Here is a 23,572-nt window from a genome sequence, read left to right as displayed (position 1 = left end):
AAATTTTCATCACTAGCCATGAATTCTCATTTTCTTCCTAGACTGATATTACATCGGGGCTTTTATTTACATATTATGTCATCATCTCAAACTCAACATGTCTTAAACTGAACGTGTTACCACTTCTCCAAAATCATCTCCCCTTTACGACTTCATGTTAATCAATGATAACACCTTCCAAGCTCTAATTACAATTCTCAAACTTAATACACTCTAAATTTTTAATTTATTCAGCTTTCTCTAATCTATTTCTACATACTTATCCAGCTGCATTTCCACTACTCTCTAACACACACTTTTCATTGTAGTATATAGCCTTGCTTTGATATATACAGAGGGTGCCAAAAATGTATATGCATTTTAAGAAAGGAAAAAACTATTAAAATTGTAATAATATATACCAATAACAAAAGATGAATACAAGTCATGTTTGACTTCTGCAATTACAAGAGGTGCTCAAAATGGTTACCATCAGTGTAATTTTAATAGTCTTTTCCATTTTTAAAATGTGTATACATTTTATTGGCACCTTTTGTATATGCTAAGCTCATTCTCCCCACCATATCTTTGCATTATTGTTCAATCCCCATTAATTCTGTAGGGTCCCCATTAATACTTGTAGGAGAAGGAAATTTACTTCTCCAAAGCTCCTGCACAAGATCATCATATGTCTATCTTTTATGGACCCCAAATGTCCATAAATAAAGTCATAGTAGCAACAAACCAAACTTATCTTCTTTATGTGTTGACAAAGGCTTCCTCCTTGACCAAACTTTAGGCTCCTCTGAGTCCTCTTCTCTACTAGCCCTCTACTTGGCCTGCGCAGCAGTTTTAAAAAGGAACCCTGCTAAATCAGTTTTGGTCCCCCCGCTCCAATATCTGATCAAGTCCACCCTGCATATCTAAGTCGGTGGCCTGTCTTTAGCAAGAATCCCCCTACCCTTGATGTCTAATCAAGTTTCTCTAGATAGTTTTTCATCCACTGATGCCCTCACTCTGCTCGCTGGCTATAAATCCACAGCTGTCTCTGCTCTATTCAGAGTTGAGTATAATCTGCTGTATTGCAATAGTCTTGAATGCTGTGTTCCTTGCCATTTTTAACAAATGTCAGAATAATTTTTCCTTTACAGTGTTTTAATTAGTTTCTGGAAAGGCCCACTCCTGAATTTTAGCCTAGCCAAAGGGGCATAAACCTCTCAAACATAACTCCTCCTGCACTTTGCGGGGAGGGTGGGTGGGCTCAAAAAGACAGACTTCACCTTTTCCGTGTACATGTATTTTGAGCCTTTTTTTAATTTTGTTTTGTGAATTTGCGGCCCTTAAGAATTAAAAAGGCTCTTTTCTGAAATGTTTGCTTGGGAGCTTTAAATTTAAACTTCTGTCAGGGTTATCAGACAAAGATTGATCTAGACTGATTGTAGAATGGGCTATAGAACATTTATTTTTCATGTTTGAAAAACTTGTACATTTCCCAGCGTGTTGTAAAGAAATAGATTATATGAACAAAGAAACAGATATCTTAAGGAAGAAAAAGACAGGTATTCTTATTCAAATTGCTTTTATTATACAGTTGAAATACTATTAATTATAAACATCTAGTCTATTTTCGTATAAATGATCAAGTGTACACAGCATTAGAGACATGCATTGGGTAAGAATCATTATTAACACATAGATATACTGGGATTTAGGTATGAAAACAATACAATTATGTGGCTACAGCAGTCTCAAAATAGCCTAAACTGAAAGTATGTCCTAATTTAAATTGTATTAGAAATACGGCATCAACTTTGAGAATCAAAGGCTATAAAAGAAGAGGAAAGAACTGTGGACAAGAAAACAGTAAATTTTTAGACATATCCTAAGGTTTAGCACTGGCACATTGTAGGTGTGTTTTCCCATTAGATTTCTGAATTTGTGAAAAAACATAACAGCTGTTCTTTAATGAAGGCCTCACCCACACTATGTCTTATTTTTCTGATATTTGTGGGAAAAGACCACCTTAGTTTTGGTTTTTGTATTTGTTTGCTTTTGGATTTTCCATTATTCCTCAAAGAAGGCATTGTCCACATATTTTTCATCTAGAAGAACAAATAAATTACATGTAAACCAAATACATTCTTATTACATTTTTTACTATGGCAAGTCATCACTCACAATTTGAAATAATCATTACTTTTAAAGTAGCACTATATTATTTTTGTCTTCCTTGTATACTTTTCTTTCCTTGAATAGAACATCATTGCCTATTATAATGGCTCATAGAACACATTTGGGAGATATATGAGATCAAGATTTTATTTTTTATATTTTATCTTTCTTTTAGCAAGTTAGCTCTTTTTCAGCATATGATATAGAACATAAAATACATAAAAATTGATCATGATTATGGCAAAATCTAAATTACATTTGACATGGGTGCCATTTGGCTGACAAAACATTTGTTGAAAAGATATGGCATGTGATACCTAATTGTGTCAAAAATATATTATTTATTATGAGCCCTTTATTGTTTTAACCTTATAAACAAATGTTATTCACAAAATAAACAATTGCTACCAAAGCTTTCCTTGGAATTTTTTTTTTCCTAAAACTCAAAATGTGTCAGCAGGAAATGCATCAAGTTATGTGAATCATCTTAGCCTCAATGATTCCATCCATGAAAAAATAAATACAATGTAGAAACAGATAGCTTTGTAGTAAAATATAAAGGTATTTTTCCTTTTGTTAAATAAATAGCATGACTTCCATTTGCTTTATTATTTCACATGATTTAGTAAATGACTTTTTTAGCTGCTTGAAGGGTGTTCTTCAGAAGCATTGCCACTGTCATGGGTCCCACGCCTCCTGGAACTGGAGTGATAAAGCTAGCCTTCTTCTTAACAGCTGATGGAGGAAACAAAGTATTTTTTATTTTTAAATTTTTCTGAGATCTCCATATTTTTAAATATACTGAACTGTTAAAAGATAAACTGAGGTATATCAAAAACTTTAAGAGTTTGAGCATTTATCTATTGCAATTGGGCAGCACCAAACTGAAAGTGGTTAAACCTCCACTGACAGGAACATGGGGAGAGACTTTTATAGAGAAAAGTGGGAGGCAAAGTCAGGAAATTATTGATTGGGTAATAGCTTAAAGCCTAGTTGGCTGTTTGGTTGTCCTTAGGTTTTGATTTCATAACTTTGAGGCATTTACAGGCATAGATTTTGGGTTGCTTCCATAGGCTACCAAGGCATTAGAACCACCTCAGTTTAATGGCCTCCTTGATTAACTAATTTGAACAGAATATAGCAAATTTTTCTGCATTACACATATAAGTCAAACAACCTCAAATCATTTTTAGAATGAAGTAGGATGTAACACACACACACACACACACACACACACACACACACACAACCTAAACAAACACTTCTATGTGTGATATCTGATGTGGATAGAAAGAACACAGAGACCAAAGTTTCAGGTTGAATCTCCATGCAGCTCAGTTTTATATGATGAAAATCTATAATCCATGATTGACTCAATTATTTGTAATTCCAGTTAAGTACCTCTAAAATACTTGACATTGGTCTCAAAGGAGAGACCATTCATTAAACTGGAATATTCCTGTTATAAGAATAGCATCATGTATATGTGGATCATACACTCCAGTGCAAGTCTAATAAAAATGATTAAACTTATTTGAATTACTGACCATATACACATAGTCCTGTTCTAATGTATAAGATGTCTTATTCAGTGAATATACTCAAAAAAAATGGCAGAGAACTCTCAGCCAGTTTTATTTAAGGATGTTGTCACACCCACAATATTACAGGTGAATGGCTCCATGCATTGATCTGCTGATTGAGTTCTTGACTGTGTTGAGTAAGAACAAGAAGCTTTCCCAGATAACTCTTTTACAAAATTATCATAGACAATACTTCTTTAATGCATAATCTGATAATATTAATCATATGTTATTTAGATGTATTGCCTTCTACAAGTTTGCTCATATGTACTTCTACATTACTCAAAACCAATAGATGTTTCCTAGATCTTAAGTAGTATTTTTGTAAAATTTATATTGCTTTCCTGAAATATGGTTTATAAAATTTATATTTACCTTGTTTGAAGTATGGTAGCACATGCAATAATTTTTTTTAATCATAGGAAAAGCAAAGGAAAAATATTCTTTTACTTGAAGAAAAGTCCAAATAAGCTTAAAGACATCAACACATACACACACACACACACACACACACACACACACACACACACACACACCAGCTAGTGCGTATCAGGAATCCTCTCATGGTATGTAACAAAGATAAGAAGATAATATTTTAGTTTTCCAAAAAAGCTTCTGTCTGCATGAAGTGTGCCCTTGCCATACTTCCATCCAACGTACTCGTAAGAACACTAGACTAGGTCAATAGCCAGTTCATAAACAGCTATGAATTATCAGTCCTTTCTTCCTTTGTTCTGGCTATTCCCTCTACCTGGAATACTCTTCTACCTTATCCAAGTAAAAGAAACTCCACATTAGTCTTTAAAAGCCAATAAAAATGTCACCTGTCTAAAATTTTTCTCAAAAACTCACCCAACTAACATTGAATTCAGAAGCTGCATTCTCTACGTTTCCAGGAACTTAACACCCATCTCCATTGTGGAACTTACACTCTGTTGTCATTCCTTTAGCCAGATACCAGTATCTAGAAGGCAGAGCCAAGTCTTTGTGGTGGTGGCAGTTGTCATTCTCAATCTTCTCCATGCACATGTTAGGCGTTCATTACATTTTGATAAAGTAAAATAAATACCCCTTGAAATTTACAGTTTAAAATCAATTTGCAGGAATGTGTTAACTTTTGACTGGATATAAGCAAAATCAAAACAATTTAGATTAAACTAATTTCCTGGAAAATTCAAGCTACTCATTTTTCTTAAGGGTGATGAACTGTATTTTTCACTTTTCAATAAACCAACTCATTGGCATGAGCAGTGCCTTCCAGGACATTTTCTATGGGATTGGAGAAGCAATGCCTTTAAAAATTTCAGCAGGTCTCCAGAAGAAATGCACTATACTACTTCTATTTACATTGATGGTATATAAAATCATATATTTTCAAAACACTAACTTTGAAATATTAATAGATACAAATAAAAGATTACTGAATAATGCAGTAAATTAATAATCAAGTACAAACTGAACCTTCAATGGAAAACAACATGGTTTATTTCACAATCAAAAGATGGATAAAAAACTGATTTTTAAAAAGACAAATAATAACAAGTATTGGAGAGGCTGTAGAGAAAAAGGAACCCTCACACACTGTTGGTGGGAATGCAGATTGGTGCAGCAGCTACAGAAGGCAGTGTGGAGGTGCCTCAAAACATTAAGAATAGAATTACCATATGACCCAGCAATCCCTTTCCTGGGATGTGGTATATATACACAATGGGATACAACTCAGCCATTAGAAAAGATGAAATAGTGCCATTTGCACCAACATGGATGGATTTTGAGATTATTATGCTAAGCGAAACAAGTCAGACAGAAAAAGTCAAGAACCATATGACTTAACTCATATGTGGGATATAAAACTGAAAGCAACAAATGAACAAGACAAACAAAAACTCATAGACACAGACAATAGTTTAGTGGTTACTAGAGGGTGAAGGGGGAGGGGGTGGAAGATGAGGGTAAAAGGGATCAAATATATGGTGATAGAAGGAGAACTGACTCTGAGTGGTAAACACACAATGTGATGTATTACAGAATTGTACACTTGAAACCTATCAAATTTTACTAACCATTGTCACCCCAATACATTTTAATTAAAAAGTAAAAGGCATGGCCACCCTGTAGAGTGTAGTATGTATGTTGCATAAATCTAGTAGTGCCATTCACATAGACTATGCTATGCATGGGCCACTTGAAGCTGTGAGACACAGACACCCTAGACCTGACCTCAATCATAAGATGTCTGGCCCCAGCCAAGTACAATGCTTGGAGCTCCCATAAGTAGGCCAGCAATCCCAGTCTAATTTGGAGGAACACACACAACCTAGAAGTTCAAACTAAGGGGAAAATGTGGGGGCAGCAGCATAGCCTGTAGAGTATATTAGCATCATCTGGAGGAGAATTTTAAAATCCTTATATTCAGGTTGCACCCCAGACCATTAAATGAGAATTCTCAGTGGGATCCAGGCATGAACATTTTTTTAAAAAGCTTCTAGGTGATTGCAATATCCAACTATTGTATAATAAAAAATCTGACTAGCATTTATTCCTAGTTCCTTGAGGGGAGACTCTAAATTCCTGGAATTTCCCCAATGATAGGGGCATCTTTGTTATTCACGGTGCGCCCTTGGACTACATCTGAGTTTATGCGAAGGAGATGATTCAGAGTGGGAACTGGTCATGACCAAAAGGCCAACCATGCAATCAGATAGTTGAGTCTTTGAGCCATAGTGATATTAGCAAAAAGAAAAAAAAATTATATCAGGCAATTTATTGTGGTGTAGAATCATTTTTATATAATTTAGTTTTCAACTTTGAAAAAATGAAGTGGCTTGGAATTATGAGTGTATTGAAAAAATAGTAAAAACAGCTACTATCAACTGAGTCCCTAGTACTTGCCAAGAATTTTATACACATTATTTAAATAATAAATATTTAATTATTATTTCATTTTAATAGATGAGGAAAATGTGGTTCACTGAAGTCACTGACTTATCGCTCTCCTATATGGTAGAAACATTATTCACATTCTATGATTGGATAATCCTACCCATCCCAATGCTGTATTACCATGACCTGAACAAGTAGAAAAGTCCCAAGAAAAACCATGTGCCAAAAATGAACTGCTTTCTCAAAGGGTTACTGAAAAAAGAAAGAGGAAAATGTTCTAATACAGCAATTTTCCTACATTTTTACTATGAGTGCTCATAGCACATCATCTTTGGATTATATCCAGCACTTCAAATTACACAGCTGGCTTGGCCTGAGTTGCTTTCTTCCTGGGTGTCAGATCAGATAAACCACTAGTCTGCTGAGGTATCATGACCCTCCTTTACCAAATTATGTTTTTCACAACATGCTTACTGTTGCAATTGCTTGCTCAAAAAGTGAGCTTTGGAGTAGAGGAAGAGGGAATGGAAATGCGCTATTGCATGAAACAATACCTGCCTGAAATTTGTAGCTTGGCGTTTGCATTTTTGCACACTTTATGTGGAAATATGAGGAAACTAACACACATTTATCCTGTCCTACCTACCACTTCCTAGAATTAGACTATGTGATGGCTAATGAGTCTTCACCTGACCTGAGCCAGGGCTACTCTGAATATTCATAAGCATTTAGTAGCATCAGCAGGGCCCTGTAGATGACACACTAGGCAGAGGTTTATGATATCACTGGGAACATACATACATGGCTATTCAAATACTCGTTTCAAATATGTTTTATCTTTAAAATGTGAAAATGAAGTTTATACAATCACAAAAGGCAGGCTGTGATGAATTTAATGAAACAAACATATAAGGTCTCTACTCCTTTTGATTTAATTTCATGAGAATCTATGTCTGAGAAAGAAATATAAATTTGTCTGCTGCCGGCTAGAGTTAGTTTATTCTTTATGTACATAAGGACCAAGATATGGAAGTAAGTGATTTCTCTAGAAAAGTAGGGGATTATCATTGGCAAATGCTGGTGGGTACAGATGTCAGTGCTTAGAAGTTCTCTAGTCTAGTGAGTTGGCATAACTATTTCAGAGCTGTCCTACGCTATGTGTTGATGAAGTACCAGAGGTGGCTTATGAGCTAAAATTAGTCATGTGAGAAAGAGTTAAATTCAATACATGTTTGGTACTCTAAAAAGCATCCTCCCCAATTATGTCTGCAAGAGAATAAGTTAACAAGCATTACATCACCAGGATAAATTCTCATTGGCTGGTCTTTCCCTGAGGGCGGACAAGGGTTTGCACCTGCTTGTAGAAGATGATGCTTTTAAAGATTAATCCTATAATGTGTGGGGGAAAAAGTGTTCTATATGCTCCATTGAAAAGAGATCCAGAAGCATTTTAAGGCAGTAATTTCCTTCAGAGGCTTACTTACTGCGTATTTAGGTGTGAGGGAGTATGTGCGTGTTTTAAGGAAAATACCCACAGTCCTGTATGTATGAGAATCAGGTATTAAATCTTGATTCATATCAGCACTTTCACAAGAGGCTCATGAACAAGTATTGCAAACCAGGGTTAGATTAAATTTCATAAAACCAACATGATTTTAGAGTTACTGAAATCGACAATGGAGGCAAATAATTAAGCAATCCTCAAATCCTGTTGCTATCTGCATGGATCTTGCTCTAAGGAATGAGGTTTAGATGGAAATGGCTTGATCAGGTTCAAATAAGGTTCATGAAAATAAGACTATTTTGAGGAAAGACAGTGATTATCATGACAACTTATTTGAATGACCTGTCTGTAAACATTAGACCCTGCAAAGTAAATTCTATCCATTTCACATAGTCAAACTCAATTTTAAATGCTCGGGACAGAGACAATAGCCAAGTCACACTACCAGGGGGATGTGCGTATGGGGACAGAAGGTATGTGCAGTCATTCTTCATAATCTACTACAATAGTCCTTGGTTTCCAGTCTCTACCATATCAGCCATATAGCCTGCGGCCAGATACCGCCCTGAAAACACTTTAGATCACTTCAGCTTATAAATATTTGATGAGCCTTCACTGTTTCTAGGATACAATATAAATTCATTGTCATAGAAGTGAAGATCTTTTATAATCTGACCCTACATCCTTGTCTTGCAATATTTCCTAACCCTTGCCTATTTTCCTAACTCAATTATTCCCTGTTCCCACACATGCTACAAACAGGCCCAGATAGATTCACAACAAATGTTGTGAGCAAATGTTATGAACAGTCCTAGTCACTGTTCCTGGGAACTCATAGTCTGGTTGGGAGATATACATTACAGATACAATTACATAAATAATAGTTGAGTTCAGACTAGGAAATGTGCTACAAACGAAATGCTCACTGCACTGTGAATGCTGGCAAGACCCACCTGAGCCTGGGCACTGTGTGCATATGTGGCATCTCCACATCAAGTTCAGAGCCCTGAAGGATGAATCAAACTTTGCCAGGTGAAATGGAGAGGTGGGGAGTAAACAGGGTTCTTGGCAGGGGGAGCAACGTTTGTGATACAGGTGAAAAGGCGCTTTCTGTGGGGGAAAAGTAGCATGCACTCTTGGAAACAGCGCAAGAAAGCTGGTGTGACTGACACCGGAGTGACAGGAAGAGCGCAGGGCACGGCAGGAAGAGCCCAGCTCGTGTAGAGCTAGCAGACAATGTCACATATTTTGGATATTAACCTAAAGATAACAGTGAAAGTATTTCTAAAATTTGGGGGGAAATACAAATATATATATAGATTCTGAGGCAGGATAAGATCAAATGGGGAAACTGCCTGTTCTGTGCACATTTCTCTAATGAATTGACTGTCATCAAGGGTAGAGGGAACTAACAACATAAAGTGAGATGTACTAAGATTGGAATAAGTTCTGGTACTTGTGTGAGCGCCTCAAAAAGGAAGAAGACTCAGATACAGGGCTCAGAAAAATATTTGTAAAGTGATAGAAAAGCTTCAAAATTGTATAGATGCCCAAGAGGGTAAGCAAGGAGGCGAGAATGCAGTATAGACACTAGGAATAGTAAAAGCAAAGGAGGTGGGACCTGACAATGGATCTTAAGCAATGGAGGAGCTGCAGAAGTTCATTTTAACCAAAGAATGTGGTGAAAATAGAGAGTAGAAAGAGGTGAAGCTGGGAGGTGGTCATGGGTTCCATGGCCCCGAGGTGAGGGGCCAGGAAACAAGGTGGAAGTTGGCAGCTTAGTTACTGTGTTCAAGGTTAATCAGCTTTTAAGGAAGTCTTTCTGTGAATGAACTTGGTTATATGTATATTTAATAATAGCCAGTTTTGCAAAAGGAGAAAGAAGAGAAAAATTAGTACTATTAAATAATTTTCGGAAGAAATTAAAATGGAGACATTCATGTTGTATTTTCATAAAATTTCAGCTTCTTGAATGTTATTAAATTGTAATCCAATAAATTCTCTTTCAACTTGGAATACATATCTAATCTGTTGTGTTCCCTTTTCTCCACTATGTGGATGGCTACTTTTCTTTTTCATGTTACTGGCTTCAGATTTCTAAAGCAAAGAATTAAGACAGGCTTGGCTTGACATCATTTCATAATTCTTACTTGAAGACAACCATTTTTCAATGTCAAGATAAGAACAATAGCTTTGGAGCAGAAGTTATTTCATGTTTAAAATTTGAGGTGATGACAGGGATGATGAAAGAAACTAAATGTTCAGTTTATGTGTGTGCCTCCCAAAACTCCAGGAGTGACACATGGTGCAAGGTGTGGAAAGATTACTCATGAATGATACTAATAGCAACATAAGGGACATTAAAGTGCCCTTTAACAATTTAGGCAAGAATAAAGAAAGAAGTATGTGATCATTAACCTTTTGGCACTGGCAACCCATGCTTCATGACTGGGTGTCGCTGGCTTGTGTATTCTGTCCTTATTTCCTTTGAAAACTTTTTGTTCCCAAGTTCCCAGGGCTTGGGCTTAACAATCTAAACTCTCATCTATGATACTTTGCTAGGAAGACTCTCTGATTCTCAGGCAGATAGTGCATTTCTGCTTTAGTCCACTATATACTACCCCAGAGATCCCAAATAATTTCCAGATGTACCTAAACAGAATTAATTTTGCAAGTATGGTTTGAAACTTGTATATTCCAGCAAAATCGAAGAATATATTTGTGCTTTATAAATCTACTTTTTTGTGTTTGTGTGTGGAGGGAGAAGAACTGGTGTCTCAAGCTCCTTTAGGATTGTTTATTTCCCTTTGTATATTGTCCAATTCTCTGTCACTTTGAAGGAAGGACTCTGTGGCCCATGTCAGATTCCCAACAATGTTACAACTCACTTTTAAAACCAATTTCTTTCCCCTCAAAAAGAAAAGGGGCGATTCCTTATCTGTGGCAAGACAACAGAAGAAAAATTTTTTTGTTCCTCTCATGTCGATTTCAGCCTCCTAGTATACGTGTGTAATTGTCTAAATTAAATGCTTGGAGAATTTTCCCATGCTTCTAAATGCAGGCCATTTAGGCATGACCTCTCAAATATATCCACTATAATGAAGGAGAAACAAGCTTCATTCAGGAGAATGAAGTACGTGAATAACAACCAGAAAAACCTGACTGGCAGAGGGCTAGAGATACAGTATGACTCAGGAGGTAATATGGAAAACACTCCACTTTCTCATATGGTTGATATAAAAAAATGACACTTAAAAAGCATGATGAGCCAGAGAGTAAAAGGTGCCTTGACGAGTGAACAGCTCACCACTGAATTCTTGTAAGGCAACAAGGAATCAAGTGCCCTAGAGGCAATTTACTATGTTTTCTCTGGCATTTATCTGGTTGCGTGATTCCCAAGGTTTCTACAAGTTTCCTCCATATAATAAGACATTCATCATCACAGCATCTTGTGGGGCAGTAATGGGACAGGCAGGATTAGTGACCTAATGGGATATGAGCGTATGGACTCTGATCCACATTTCTGTACTAACCGTGCTGGCTTCACTAGGGTGGTGATCTGTACTTACAATGACTTCCCCGACTTTCTACTTCCTACGCTATCTGTATGTGTAGGGTGGCTAAGCTTTTTTTTTGCTTGTTACTTTTTTCCTTATATTAAATCCATATATGTCTAGCTACCTGTTTCATAGATATGAATACCTAAAAATACTGCTCATACTACTCAGAAGGCATTCAGTGGAACCAAACAGCAAATCAATCACCTGATGAAAGTTTGAAATTGCGTTCCACAAACTCTGTCTATGACCCACCAATGGCACCTCCTGTCTCACCTTGGATGGTGTCAGCTGTCATGGCCAGTAATGAGAAACAGTGTGGTAATTCAAATCTGAAGTTATATATTTCCAGGTTAGCACTGTAGTGGGAATGGAAAGAAACACAAATGCACACTTCTACTGTTTTCTGCTGGGCATTTTGCTCAGCAAATCACATACATTAGCTCATGTGAGATGATTATTTCATCTAATCTTCGTAACAACTTTATAAGATAGGTATTATTATCTCAGGGTTCAGATGATAAAATCAAGTCTCAGAGAGGTGAAGTGATTTGCCTAAGATCATAATTGTTTTAAGCAATAGAGCTAGGATTTAAACCCCAGTCATCCTGACTCCATAATCTTTTATGAAAAGTTGGACATAATAGAACAAGGGCATGAAGTGAAAGGTTAACGCTTAGGTTTCAAACGTAGGGTGCTATGCATATACAATCATCTAGAAGCAACTCTAGTAAAATAATAGAAAATATAGATGAAAAGATGCCTTAAAATCACTCCAGGAGTTTTAGTTCTATTTCTAGCACTTTCTTAGAAAAATTGTACTGCACTTCTGTGTGATTTTAGACACTCTCTGTCCTCATGTTTCAACTATTGGGATGTAATTTTGAGGAATAATTCTTACCAAATGGAGTCCCAAATTATAGGGTCCCTCTTACTGTAGGAGAGATTTCCTGTCCAGTGGAGGTTCTTTTAAGCCTCCAGCTATTTGGGCACAACTCACAATTGTTTACAATATCCTTCTGCCCTCATTCAACAAACGATGTTGGGCCTACTATTGATTTCAAAAGGGTTTTTGTCATTTTTCCTCCTTGCCTTTGACCTGCTGTTCCCCCCACCTGAGCCCCTTCTTCCTCTGCCTGCTCTTTACCTAATGGACACATGCTTAGGTGAAATTCACTGATCCTTTCAGACCCATCTCAAAAGGATTCCAGAACTGGTACCTTCACTCTTGCTTATCTGAAAAGTCTTAAGAGTCATAATTGATTCTTCTCTTTCTTTTATATCTAATCATTTGCCCACCATTCTAATTCTCCTTTTAAATTAGGTCTACCATCTCACCACCTCTTAACACCTTCACCCATTACCACCCTGGGCCACGCCCATCATGGCTAATTTCTTACTTGGATAATTACAATAGCCTGCGCATGGGTACCCTATTTGTACCCTTACTTCTTCTAAGAGACCGTTGTCATTCAGTAGCTAGGATGATGCTGATTCAAGTCAGCTGCCATTTCTCTTCCCCAAATCCTTCAATGACTTTCTATTATACTAGAGCAAAATCCAAATTCCTTTCCATGGTCTATAGGCCCTACATGATATGGCACCCCTGTTGCTACTTCTTTATTTTTCACCATTCTTCCCCTTCTTTACTCTGTCCCCATTACGAGGGCCTTCATGCAGCTCATCAAAACCACCAGGCACGCTGCCCCTCTAGGTCTTCTCACTTGTTGCTTCTTGTGCCTGGGATGGTCCCCCACATATCCACATAGCCGCCTCTCTCACGTCGTTCAGGTCAGCAGTCAGCATTCCCTTACCACCCTTTCTAAGCAACCTCATTCCATCATTCTGTAGTCCCCCTTTTCTTGTTTTATTTCTGTAACTAAATGCTGACTAATATGTGACGATGTATATATTTGTTTTTTTATTTGTCTTCACCAACCAGAGGTAAGTTACTTGTAAGGACTTTGCCTATTTAGGTCACTGTTGTATCCCAAGTGCCTATAACAATGCCTGACACATAGCATCTCCCCCGCCCACCCCCCATGCTCTCCTGAATCCTAGCTCCCAGCTCCCCTCTGGCCTCCAGGGATTCCTGAGCAGCAATGGGCAGCTCCTCCTCTCCCCATTGTCCTCCTCAGCTCTGTTCACAAAGGGGTGTTGTGAGTGGGCAGAGAAGCCCCTGGGCCTCCACTGAGCTGAGAACCACAGTTAGAAGAAGTTGCTAACAGGAGGTGGGCTCAGCTGTTGTGTCCCCTCCAAGGCTGAGGTGTCCAATTCCTCGTGCAGTTTAAGAAAAGAGAGGGTTGTAGGCCCACAGTGCACAGGTGAACCAGCTCAGGGTCTGGGCTTTCTCTTTTCCCTTGCTTTTCCAGGGAGGCTAGGCTAAGTGCCCCTTTTCTCTCCCTCTCCAGGACCACCCCTTCCTCATCTACACATCTCTCCCAAAGTTCAAGCACAGACTCCATCATCAAAACAGTTCCCGCTAGTAGCTCAGTGAGCTGGTGTTGGTCCTGCATCCCTCTATCCCTAAAGGACGAAGTAACCCAGCTCCAGGAGGGCACTTGGCTCCATGACCCTCCCAGCCTATCCATGGGAAGGTGCCCTGCAGTGGTAGCACACAGGACCCCACAGGAGGACCCAAAGGGCAAGCAGAGCATTGAGAAGAATAGAACCAGGAGAGAGTCCCTGTCCCCCATCCCTGCCCCCACTGGGTCCCAGCCTGAACCTAAGAGCTGTGTGTTCTTGTTTTTAACTGAGATATAATTGACATATAACATTGTGTAAGTTTAAAGTGTACAATACGTTGATTGGATACACTTAGTTAACACCTATATCATGTCACATAATTAGCATTTCTTTTTTGTGGTGAGAACAATTGAGATGTATGTAGTCTTTTAGCAATTTTGAAGTTTATAATACAATGCTGTTGAGTATAATCACTGTGCTGTGCATTAGATCTCCACGGCTTATTTATCTAATGAAAGCAAGTTTGTGCCCTTAAATATCTTCCTAATCCCCTATCCCTCAGCCTGTGGTAATCACCATTCTACTCTCTGTTTCTATGAGTTCAGCTTTTTTATACTCCACATATCAGTAAGATCATGCAGAGTTTGTTTTTCTCTGGCTTATCTTACTTTGCATAATGTCCTCAGGGTCCATCCATGTTGTCACAAATGGCAGGACTTCCTGTTCATGGATTGAAAGAATTAATATTGTTAAAATGTCCATACTACTCAAAGCCGTCTATAGATTCAGTACAATCCCTATCAAAATTCTAATGGCATTTTTCATAGTAATAGAAAAAACAATCCTAAAATTTGCATGGAACCACAAAAGACCCTGAGTAGCCAAAACAATCATGAGAACAAAGAACATAGCTGGAGGCATCACACTTCCTGATTTCAAACTACACTAAAGCTACAGTTTAAAACAGTATATTACTGGCATAAAAATAGATATATAGACCAGTGGACTAGAATAGAGAGCCCAGACCCCTGCATAAAAGGTCAACTAATATAATTGACAACAGAGCCAAGAATATTCAATGGAAGTTTTTAACAAATGGTGTTTGCAAAATTGAATAACCACATCTAGAAAAATAAAATTGGACCCTATCTCATACCACTCACAAAAATTAACTTGAAATGGATTCAAGACTTGAATATCAGACCTGATACCATGAAACTCCTAGAAGAAAACATAGGGAAGAAGTTCCTCAACATTGGTATTGCAATGATTTTTGGGAGATGATACCAAACACATAAGAAACAAAAGCAAAAATCAACCAACAGGACTACATCAAACTAAAGAGCCTCTGCACAGCAAAAGAAACAACAAAATTAAAAGGCAGTCTATGGAATGGGAGAAAATATTTGCAAACCATATATCGGATAAGGAGTTAATATCCAAAATACATAAAGAACCCATGCAAGTCAACAACAACAAACAAACAAACAAACAAAAACACCAAACAACCCAATTAAAGAATTAGCCAAGGAACCAAATAGACATTTTTCCAAAGAAGACATCCAAATGGCCAATAGGTACATGAAAAGATGCTCAACATCACTAATCATTAGAGAAATGCAAATAAAAACCACAATAAGATATCATCTCACACCTGTTAGAATAGCTATTATCAAAAAGACAAGAAAGAACAAGTGTCGGAGAGGATGTGGAGAAAAGGGAACCCTTGTGCATTTTTGGAGGTATTTCAAGTTGGTGGAGCCACTCTGAAAAACTGTTTGGAGTTTCCACAAAAAATTGAAAAAACAACTACCATGTGATCCAGTAATCACATTTCTGGGTATGTATCCACAGCTTGTGTTCTAACAGCAGGTAACTTGTATGCCCCACCCGGCTCAAACAAAAACTTGAGTACATGAACCAGGAGACCCATGAGGTCTTGTGGGCTCTGTGCAGCCCTGGGCCCAGGAATAGCAGCTGAGGCTTTCTCATCCCCAGTTCCAGAAAGTATGACCCAGGCCTGCTTGCTTGGGCTGCCTTAAAGTATGTCCTGGCCCTCGGTCCCCAGCGGAGCTTCATGGCAGCAGTAATAGCCTGATCTCCCAAGTCCACCGGCCCTGGATCCAAAGCAGACTCCCACCCTGTGGTCCCCAGCCCACCTATCAACTGACACAGCCCAATGCAGCCATGGCTGGCCTGCCTGCTACCTCATGTGTCTGGCATCCCAGCCTCACCTCTGATCTGTCCTGGGACATTCTGTACATGTCGATAAATTTGCTTTCACTAAGTTCCTCTCGCTGTATATCTAGAGTCTTTCAAATAGAAAATGGTGCCATTTGTCAATATCCCACATTAGCTATTTCAAATTTTACTTTCAATATCATCACTGTTCATTTTCTTGCTGGCAATTCCCTCTTTCCACGATCAATTTTTCTAAAATGTCATGAGGTTTAATCATGAAGTTCCACAAGGAGTCCACAGAACTATAGGAGTCCACAGAACTATACACTTTGTTGTCTGAACTGAATGGGTCATGACGAATCACCAACAAGACTTTGAAAGAAATGGCATGATTGGTCAGAGATCACTATGCACATTTGGTATTTACATAATAATCTGTGGACTGAGATGCCAGCAGAGAAGATTGCACTTCATGTAGTTACAGTTAATGTGCCATGTGAACTGAAATTCAAGCCAGCCTCTTGGGAGAGTGGTGTTACCATGGCAACTGAAATCTCTGCATAGCAGAGCCAGGCAAAGTGAGGACTGTTGTACACCCACACCATCGTCCAGGCACTTTTAAAACTTGTTATTATACATGTTCTGGGGGAGGGGAAATAAAAGGAGGAACTTCATATTTCCAAAAGGAAAGTATTAACTAAGTGAAGTGCAGGACAGTAGAGATAATAAAGGGTAGAAATTATAAATGCTGTGTATGAACCCACAGTGCCCATCACTGCGTCATCTCAAGCAAGAGTTCCAGCCTCTGTGTGCCCCTGTAACATGGGGATAATAACAACATCTATCTTAGGCAGTTATCATAAGAATTAAATGAATAATTTATGTAAAAGAATTAGAAGGGTACCTAGGCACATTGTAAGTACTTCTCAAACACTAGACACTATTATTACTAAATGAAGAATAATTCTAAATAACTTGAGAACAGTGTGTCCTCATGGAGAAAAGCCTCTCACACCTTCCTTACTCTCGAGATAATTTTCTACTAGATTTACCTGCCACCTCTCTAAGAAAATTGGCAGTTTTGTGACTGAGGTGGCAGGGAATTGTTGGAGCAGTGGTGGAGAGAGGAACAACAATTGTTTCTCTCTCTGCCGCCTCTAGTCCTGACCACCATATACTAACTGAGCCCAGGAAGGGCTATTCTACTCTATTCCGGGCTCAGGAGGAGGAGAAAGAAGAAAGAAGGGAGAAGAGAATGGAGCAGAGGAAAAATGAGGGCAGAAAGCCCTAGTAGATGAAAGAAGGTGGGCTCTGGAGGAAACTATATCTAAACCTGACATTAAAGTCAAAAAGAAATATTTAGGGAGTTTTTATGTCTCCTTTTGTCAAGAACCATCGTAAGTGGTGATGCAACCCTCATGCTATACCTGATATAAAATGTCACTCTCCTTAGAGAGGAGCTTCATTCAAAACTGAGGCCAAAACATCTCCTAATGAAGAAGGTTACAAATAGGCATCTGTATTTTCTTAGACTCCAGGTTTTACAGAGCATTGAATTTGTAATTACTTACATATTTCCAATATTCCCCAAATGGGGTCATTGACGACATTATTATTTAAGAAATCATTCCCATCAAAGGAAGCTACTTGAAATAGGTCGTCTTCTTTCCTTTATTAGTGAGCCAAAGATTTCTGCAAGGACTATTTAGTGCATCATTTGATTTTATCTACATCCATTTTGTTGATCTTGGCTATAGTTAAAGTGAAACTTTCACCGATACTCACAAAGCAGCCACACTTTCCCTATGGCAATTCAGCCACATGCTACCTATGAGCTTTGTGGCATAACCCAAGTTAAAGTTCCTCCCTGGCAGGTTAAGGGATCATCCCTCACCTCAGGTTAAGTCCTGATGAACAACCTGAAGAACTACATGTCAAATCCCATCACTTGCCTGCTCCTCTGGGTGGCTGAGTCATGGCCTAGCTGGCAAGGCCTTCTTTATCAAGTACAGGCCTTTATCTTCCTTAGGGCTCCGGCTCCATGATCCAGCAGGGTACCACGAGTGATATTATCAATCGTATGGGCACATTTTTGGATAGCATCAGGAAAATCTGACCTTCTAAAGGTTCTGTGTTTAGACAATCATTTGGTAGCACTTAGATGACTGTGCAAGATGCACTACGCATTAGAAATAAAAGGAGCCATTGCTGTCCTTGATACCATTTAGCTGACAACCACATTGGTGGCCAGAAAGGTTGCAATACTAGGTCTAAAAGCACCTCTTCAGTCTCCCAGCCCAATGTTCTTTCCTGTTCTTATCATATCTTTGTTTCTTTTTGTCATTTCCTTTTTCATTTCATTATATACTTAGATATGTGCACAAGTACAATTTAATTTAATACATTTTACCAAGTATGCAACCTAAAGTGCATATCTATGTGTCAAAAAGCATATACACTTACTCCAAAATGCTCATTTTAAGATATTTTCAGAATATCTTCATGAGCAAAAAACATTCTTAGCTAAAAAAGAATGCATGGAAATGATCTGAGACCAATGAACTAACATATAAGAGAAGGAAGGGTCTTATGAGATGTGTTGAAGTGCTGGGTAAGTTTGCCCCACAAGCAGTCAAGTTTCTGAACTGAAAACACTCCTGCTTTTCTTGCCTCGAGCTGGCTATTACATGCCATCTGTGCCATCTGGGTGTATCATAAGTGTGGTGATTTTGCAATTAACACATGGTAACTAAAATGTTATCAAGAAGCACAATGACAGTGCAAAAAAAATAAGAAATAAGGTCAAGTCTTGAAATGAAATACAGAGGGTGCCAAAAAAATGTATACATATTTTAAGAAAGAAAAACTGTATTAAAATTGTAATACTCAATATATACTGATAACAAAAGATGAATACAAGTCATGTTTGACTTCTGCAATTACAAGAGGTGCTCAAAGTGGTTACCATCAGCGTCCAGACACTTCTGATTACGGCAAACTACTGCTTGAGCAATGTTGACCAAAGTGTCCGCTTGTATAAATTTTTTTGGCACCCCGATATATCCTTACTCTTTCAAGTTGAGAAATTCCAATAAATTATTGCTTTCTGACATGAGTGAGTGAATGCGAAATAAAGAAATGAGGTCATTTCCTAAAGAGACCAGCATGCACACATACCACACACACACATACAGGCAGACACACATGTCCACATGGAGAGCCACCTGCCAGGCTGGAAGCTCTATCCCTGGCAGGGAGCCTGGGCATGACAGCCTGTGAGGGCAGCAGCGTGCTCTCTGATAAGGTCCATCTGTACTTTGCTCTCATTCACTATTCTGTCCTCAGGGTGTACTGCTGCATATATGTGCCCTCAGGTTTTCCCTTTGTTTCTTTTCTAGCGTGAGGTTCAGGTTGCTTGCTGGGTCTGGTCCCTGATGGGCCCTGGAATCTCATATACACGGGGCCAATATCCGAGGACACTTCTGAGTGCCTACATGTTCAGCTTTATTCAATACTCTGCTGGGATTTGGTAACCCATGAGCTGAGGACCAGATCCCAAGCAGAAATGTAAAATTTGAATTATTTTTAAAATTTCCTCACCAATTCCTTTTGGTTTGTCTGTAAAACATACCTTTAATTAATGAAGTCCTGGCATGGCCCTGCTTTTTCTGGACAGAATGATCAATCTGATACATAAAATATTTCTAATATGAAAAGATCTCCCTCTACTATATTCTTGTTTTATTAGACATCTACGGTTCCTAGACTATACTGAAAACCTGAGTGCAGGTAAGTAGCTGACAAAGATATTGGATTAGGGGTCAGACATCTAAAAACATATCTGTGTCGGGGTTCATTTTCCTCATCTGTAGAGATGAAGCATTGGGTTAGATTTTTTTTTTTTTAATTACTACCTATTGGCTGCCTTAGCTCCTTCATTGGCCATAGAAATGTTAGCCTAGTTCCTCTTCCTCAGTTTGTTTAAAACACACGTGAAGAATGCCAAATTACCCAGAGTTGTCTAGATCTGAAATACAGTTAGGGTCAGCAAACACACCCAAAGGTGCCTTGGCTCTCAGAGGGGCTTGCTGAGGACAGAGCACAGATGGTGAGGTACAGAGATACACTCCAGAAATCAAAATGATGCCTGCTATGAAAGGCCAGCTGAATTCTTTCACAAAACACTGCACTGCAAGGAGTTTAATCTTAAAGTTAAATATTAATGGTGCAATTATATTTTCCTCCCAAGAAGGGAGAGAAGGGGGAGAGGAAGGAAGGAAGAGAAAGGGGAGGAAGGAAAAAGGAAAAGAAGGAGAGAGGAGGCAGGAAGGAAGTATGTAAGTGTGACTAAACTCTTTTTCCTCAGAGGAAAGGCATATAATGATTAATAACTTAATAATGCCCCCATCAAATAGAAAGTTTATCTACCATCAAAACATACAAAATAGAATCTTTCTTTTTCTTCACTTATCAAAAGATACATAGTTTATTACCTTCAAAGTCCACATCTCCAACTAATTTAGTCTTTCCTGTCACTGGGTCGTGGACATAGTTGATGCCCACATCAATCACAGCAGCACCTTCTTTAATCATATCAGATGTGATCAGCTTTGGAATACCTGAAAGCAAAACAGAGTTGTGAAACACTCCAGAAAACACTTCATCTTTGTCCTTGAATACCAGTATAGCAAAGGTTTATACCTCTAATATTTTTGTTGCCGTGGCTTTTAAAAATAAACAGCATACCGTTCCTAAGGAAGAGACCAACTGCACTTGATGGTTTCTGATCAAGAGGACAAAGGTAGCACACGTGGGCTTCTGTAGATAAAATCCTACCAGGATTCACCCTTTCACCTTTGCTTACCAGATTGCTCTAACTGGATACCTGCTTGAGCAGCATTTTTTGTCTTTCATTTACTATACATAGCATGGGGAGATTATGGAGATGAAACGGGCTCCTGTTGAGGTTTTGTGGAGTGGAGTGGAGTGAAAATAACTTGGAAATTGGAGGCAGAGAAAAGGGGAGATGGAGGAAGGTTAAAAACTAAGGATGATGATAATTCCTCGGGGCTGTGGTAAACTGTAAAGTGCCATACACATACCCCAAATATGAAATGCTATCTTGAGCGTTCTTCTTATTTTTTTCTTGGTTTCTTTGATTAATTACATCCGTATACCGAGTATGTCTTGGAAAGGGTGTAAGATATAAACTCTACTCACTATTTCTCCATTACAGTTTGAAAGACAGCTCTACAGAGATCTTATGTCACCTTCCATTTTCTATAACTCTTATCAATTTTTATTTATAAATACAACAGCATCAGCTAACAATATTTTCCATGATATTTTTAGCAGAATATCTGGAAACGTTGCTTATATTCCAGAGGCTGGTATATAGAAGAATGATTAGAGAATCTAGAAATCATGTTATATGGAGCAAGTGCTATCAAACTAGTTGGTTCAACTGTTTACACGGTGCCGCAGTGTAAAGCAGCTATATCACTGGACAGACTGTTTAATTCAGCTAGCACTTTTTCAATGAAGGAAGCAGTATGTTGATTTATATTCTGGCACAGATCCTTATCTTGCTGTAGATTTCCCAGAAGGTAAGAAACTGTCATGGACTAGTCCTAGTCCACACACTGAATATCTCTGAAATAGAGGAATAGTTCAGTAAGCTCAGGCTGCCTATCTTGGGAAAAAATACAATTAAAAACAAAAGCAAAACCCAATAATTGTGGTAGTGTCTTCAATATGCTAAACTGAATAGAAGGGGGATTTATTCTGTATGTTTTCAGAAAGAAGAATAAAGGAAGGAGGGAACAAAGGGAATAGATTTTAGCTCACCATTAAGAATATTTTAAGAATAATAAAATATGCCACAAAGAGAAACTTTATACTGTTCTTATTCCTCATTGGAAATATTCACAATAGGATAAAGGGGGGATTGAATTGGGAAGGCTAGTGATGGTTTCCAAGACTATGATGTAAGCTTTGTTTGTCTAGTCAAATTGAAAAAAACAGTGTTTTTTTTTTCTTTTCTAAACTCATTCATTTCTAAACCCTTGCAGATTTCTGATCCCATAAAGGACCCTTCTAAAAAAAGAAATAATACAAATTGTACTTAATGACTGAAATTATAATAAATGAACATACAAAATCTTTATTTCAGATATGTTAAATACTCTAAGTCATCCACTTACACTGTTGTCTTGTAAATGGTTAATGTATTTAGTTCCCAAAGTAGACAAATGCAATATATTTAAATTCTTATCACTTGATAACAGTGAAATGGTATTAAAAACTATTTAAATATTTCATAAAGAAAAGACACATACATACCATTAGGATGTGGAGTCAGAAAAAAAAATTTTTTGTTTTGTAAAAGTTGATAATGAACAGTGATTTCACGTGAACATTTCCTATGAACTTCATTTTTTGTGTGTATGATAACTTTTGTTATAATTCCATAGAAATGTATCCTTAATTCTTATACAACTTGAAGGCTCAAATATTGTACATGAGAACCAAAACCATTCACACCCACATAGCTTACTGTGTACATTAATATGACTTTACTATTCCACCATCTTCAACAACATGACTCTATTATTCCAGAAACCTCTTGCTCAGAAAGATAAAAGTTGCAAGTAATTTTATTGTCTTAGGAACTTACAGAAAAACTCACTTTAATTAACATCAAACTGTTTGACTTTTCAGTAGATAGTATCAAATGATTATTTGTTCTCAAGGACTTTTAGAAAACCTTGCTTCAAAAACCTCACCTTGCTGTATTTACCAATCTTAATCTTCTATATTATGATGCTTCCCTACTCTTAATCAAGGCTCTGTATTAAAAGACTTGCCTTAAAACAAACCTGAACAAGGCTGACTGAGTGGCGCAATGGTTAAGAACTGGCTTGGGACGCCAGAGGGCCCCGGTTCGGATCCCACATGTGAGGGCCAGTGACACTGCCCTCCACAGCTAACATGCTGAACAACAAACAGCTCAACCTGGAGCTGGGCTGCCATGAGTCACCGGCGACAGCATAGGCTGCAGCCCTTGTGGCAGTAGGTTGCCATGGGCTACTGTGTGTGGCCAGTAGCCAGCGTGAGCAGCCAGCAGCTGCTGTGAGCAGCCGTCCAGAAGCTGGCGACTGGTCTGCCTCACCAGGGAAGAGCACAATGATGGTGCCAACTTGGGCCAGTGAAGCAACGTCCTCCACAACTAGACTGAAGAACAAAAC

At 38.2% G+C, this 23,572-nt stretch overlaps 1 protein-coding gene across 3 annotated transcripts in view; it reads right to left on the bottom strand.

Annotated features, from left to right (window-relative positions):
• Window positions 1–1,562: 1,562 nt before the first annotated feature.
• Window positions 1,563–23,572, bottom strand: part of MTHFD2L (methylenetetrahydrofolate dehydrogenase (NADP+ dependent) 2 like) — a 110,414-nt gene continuing 88,404 nt past the window's right edge. For all 3 annotated transcript variants that reach the window (XM_019624584.1, XM_019624587.1, XM_019624585.1), the window contains 2 exons: window positions 20,819–20,944; window positions 1,563–2,886 (listed from right to left, as the gene is read on the bottom strand). In XM_019624584.1, coding sequence (XP_019480129.1) covers window positions 2,774–2,886; window positions 20,819–20,944 — 239 coding nt within the window. In that variant the 3' untranslated portion in view covers window positions 1,563–2,773. The remainder of the gene's footprint in view (window positions 2,887–20,818; window positions 20,945–23,572) is intronic.

This window comes from Hipposideros armiger, unplaced genomic scaffold (assembly GCF_001890085.2).
Source record: "Hipposideros armiger isolate ML-2016 unplaced genomic scaffold, ASM189008v1 scaffold_594, whole genome shotgun sequence".
NCBI classification, from domain to species: domain Eukaryota; kingdom Metazoa; phylum Chordata; class Mammalia; order Chiroptera; family Hipposideridae; genus Hipposideros; species Hipposideros armiger.
Note: the sequence above shows the minus strand (reverse complement) of the source record. Positions and strands in the feature narration are given on the sequence as shown.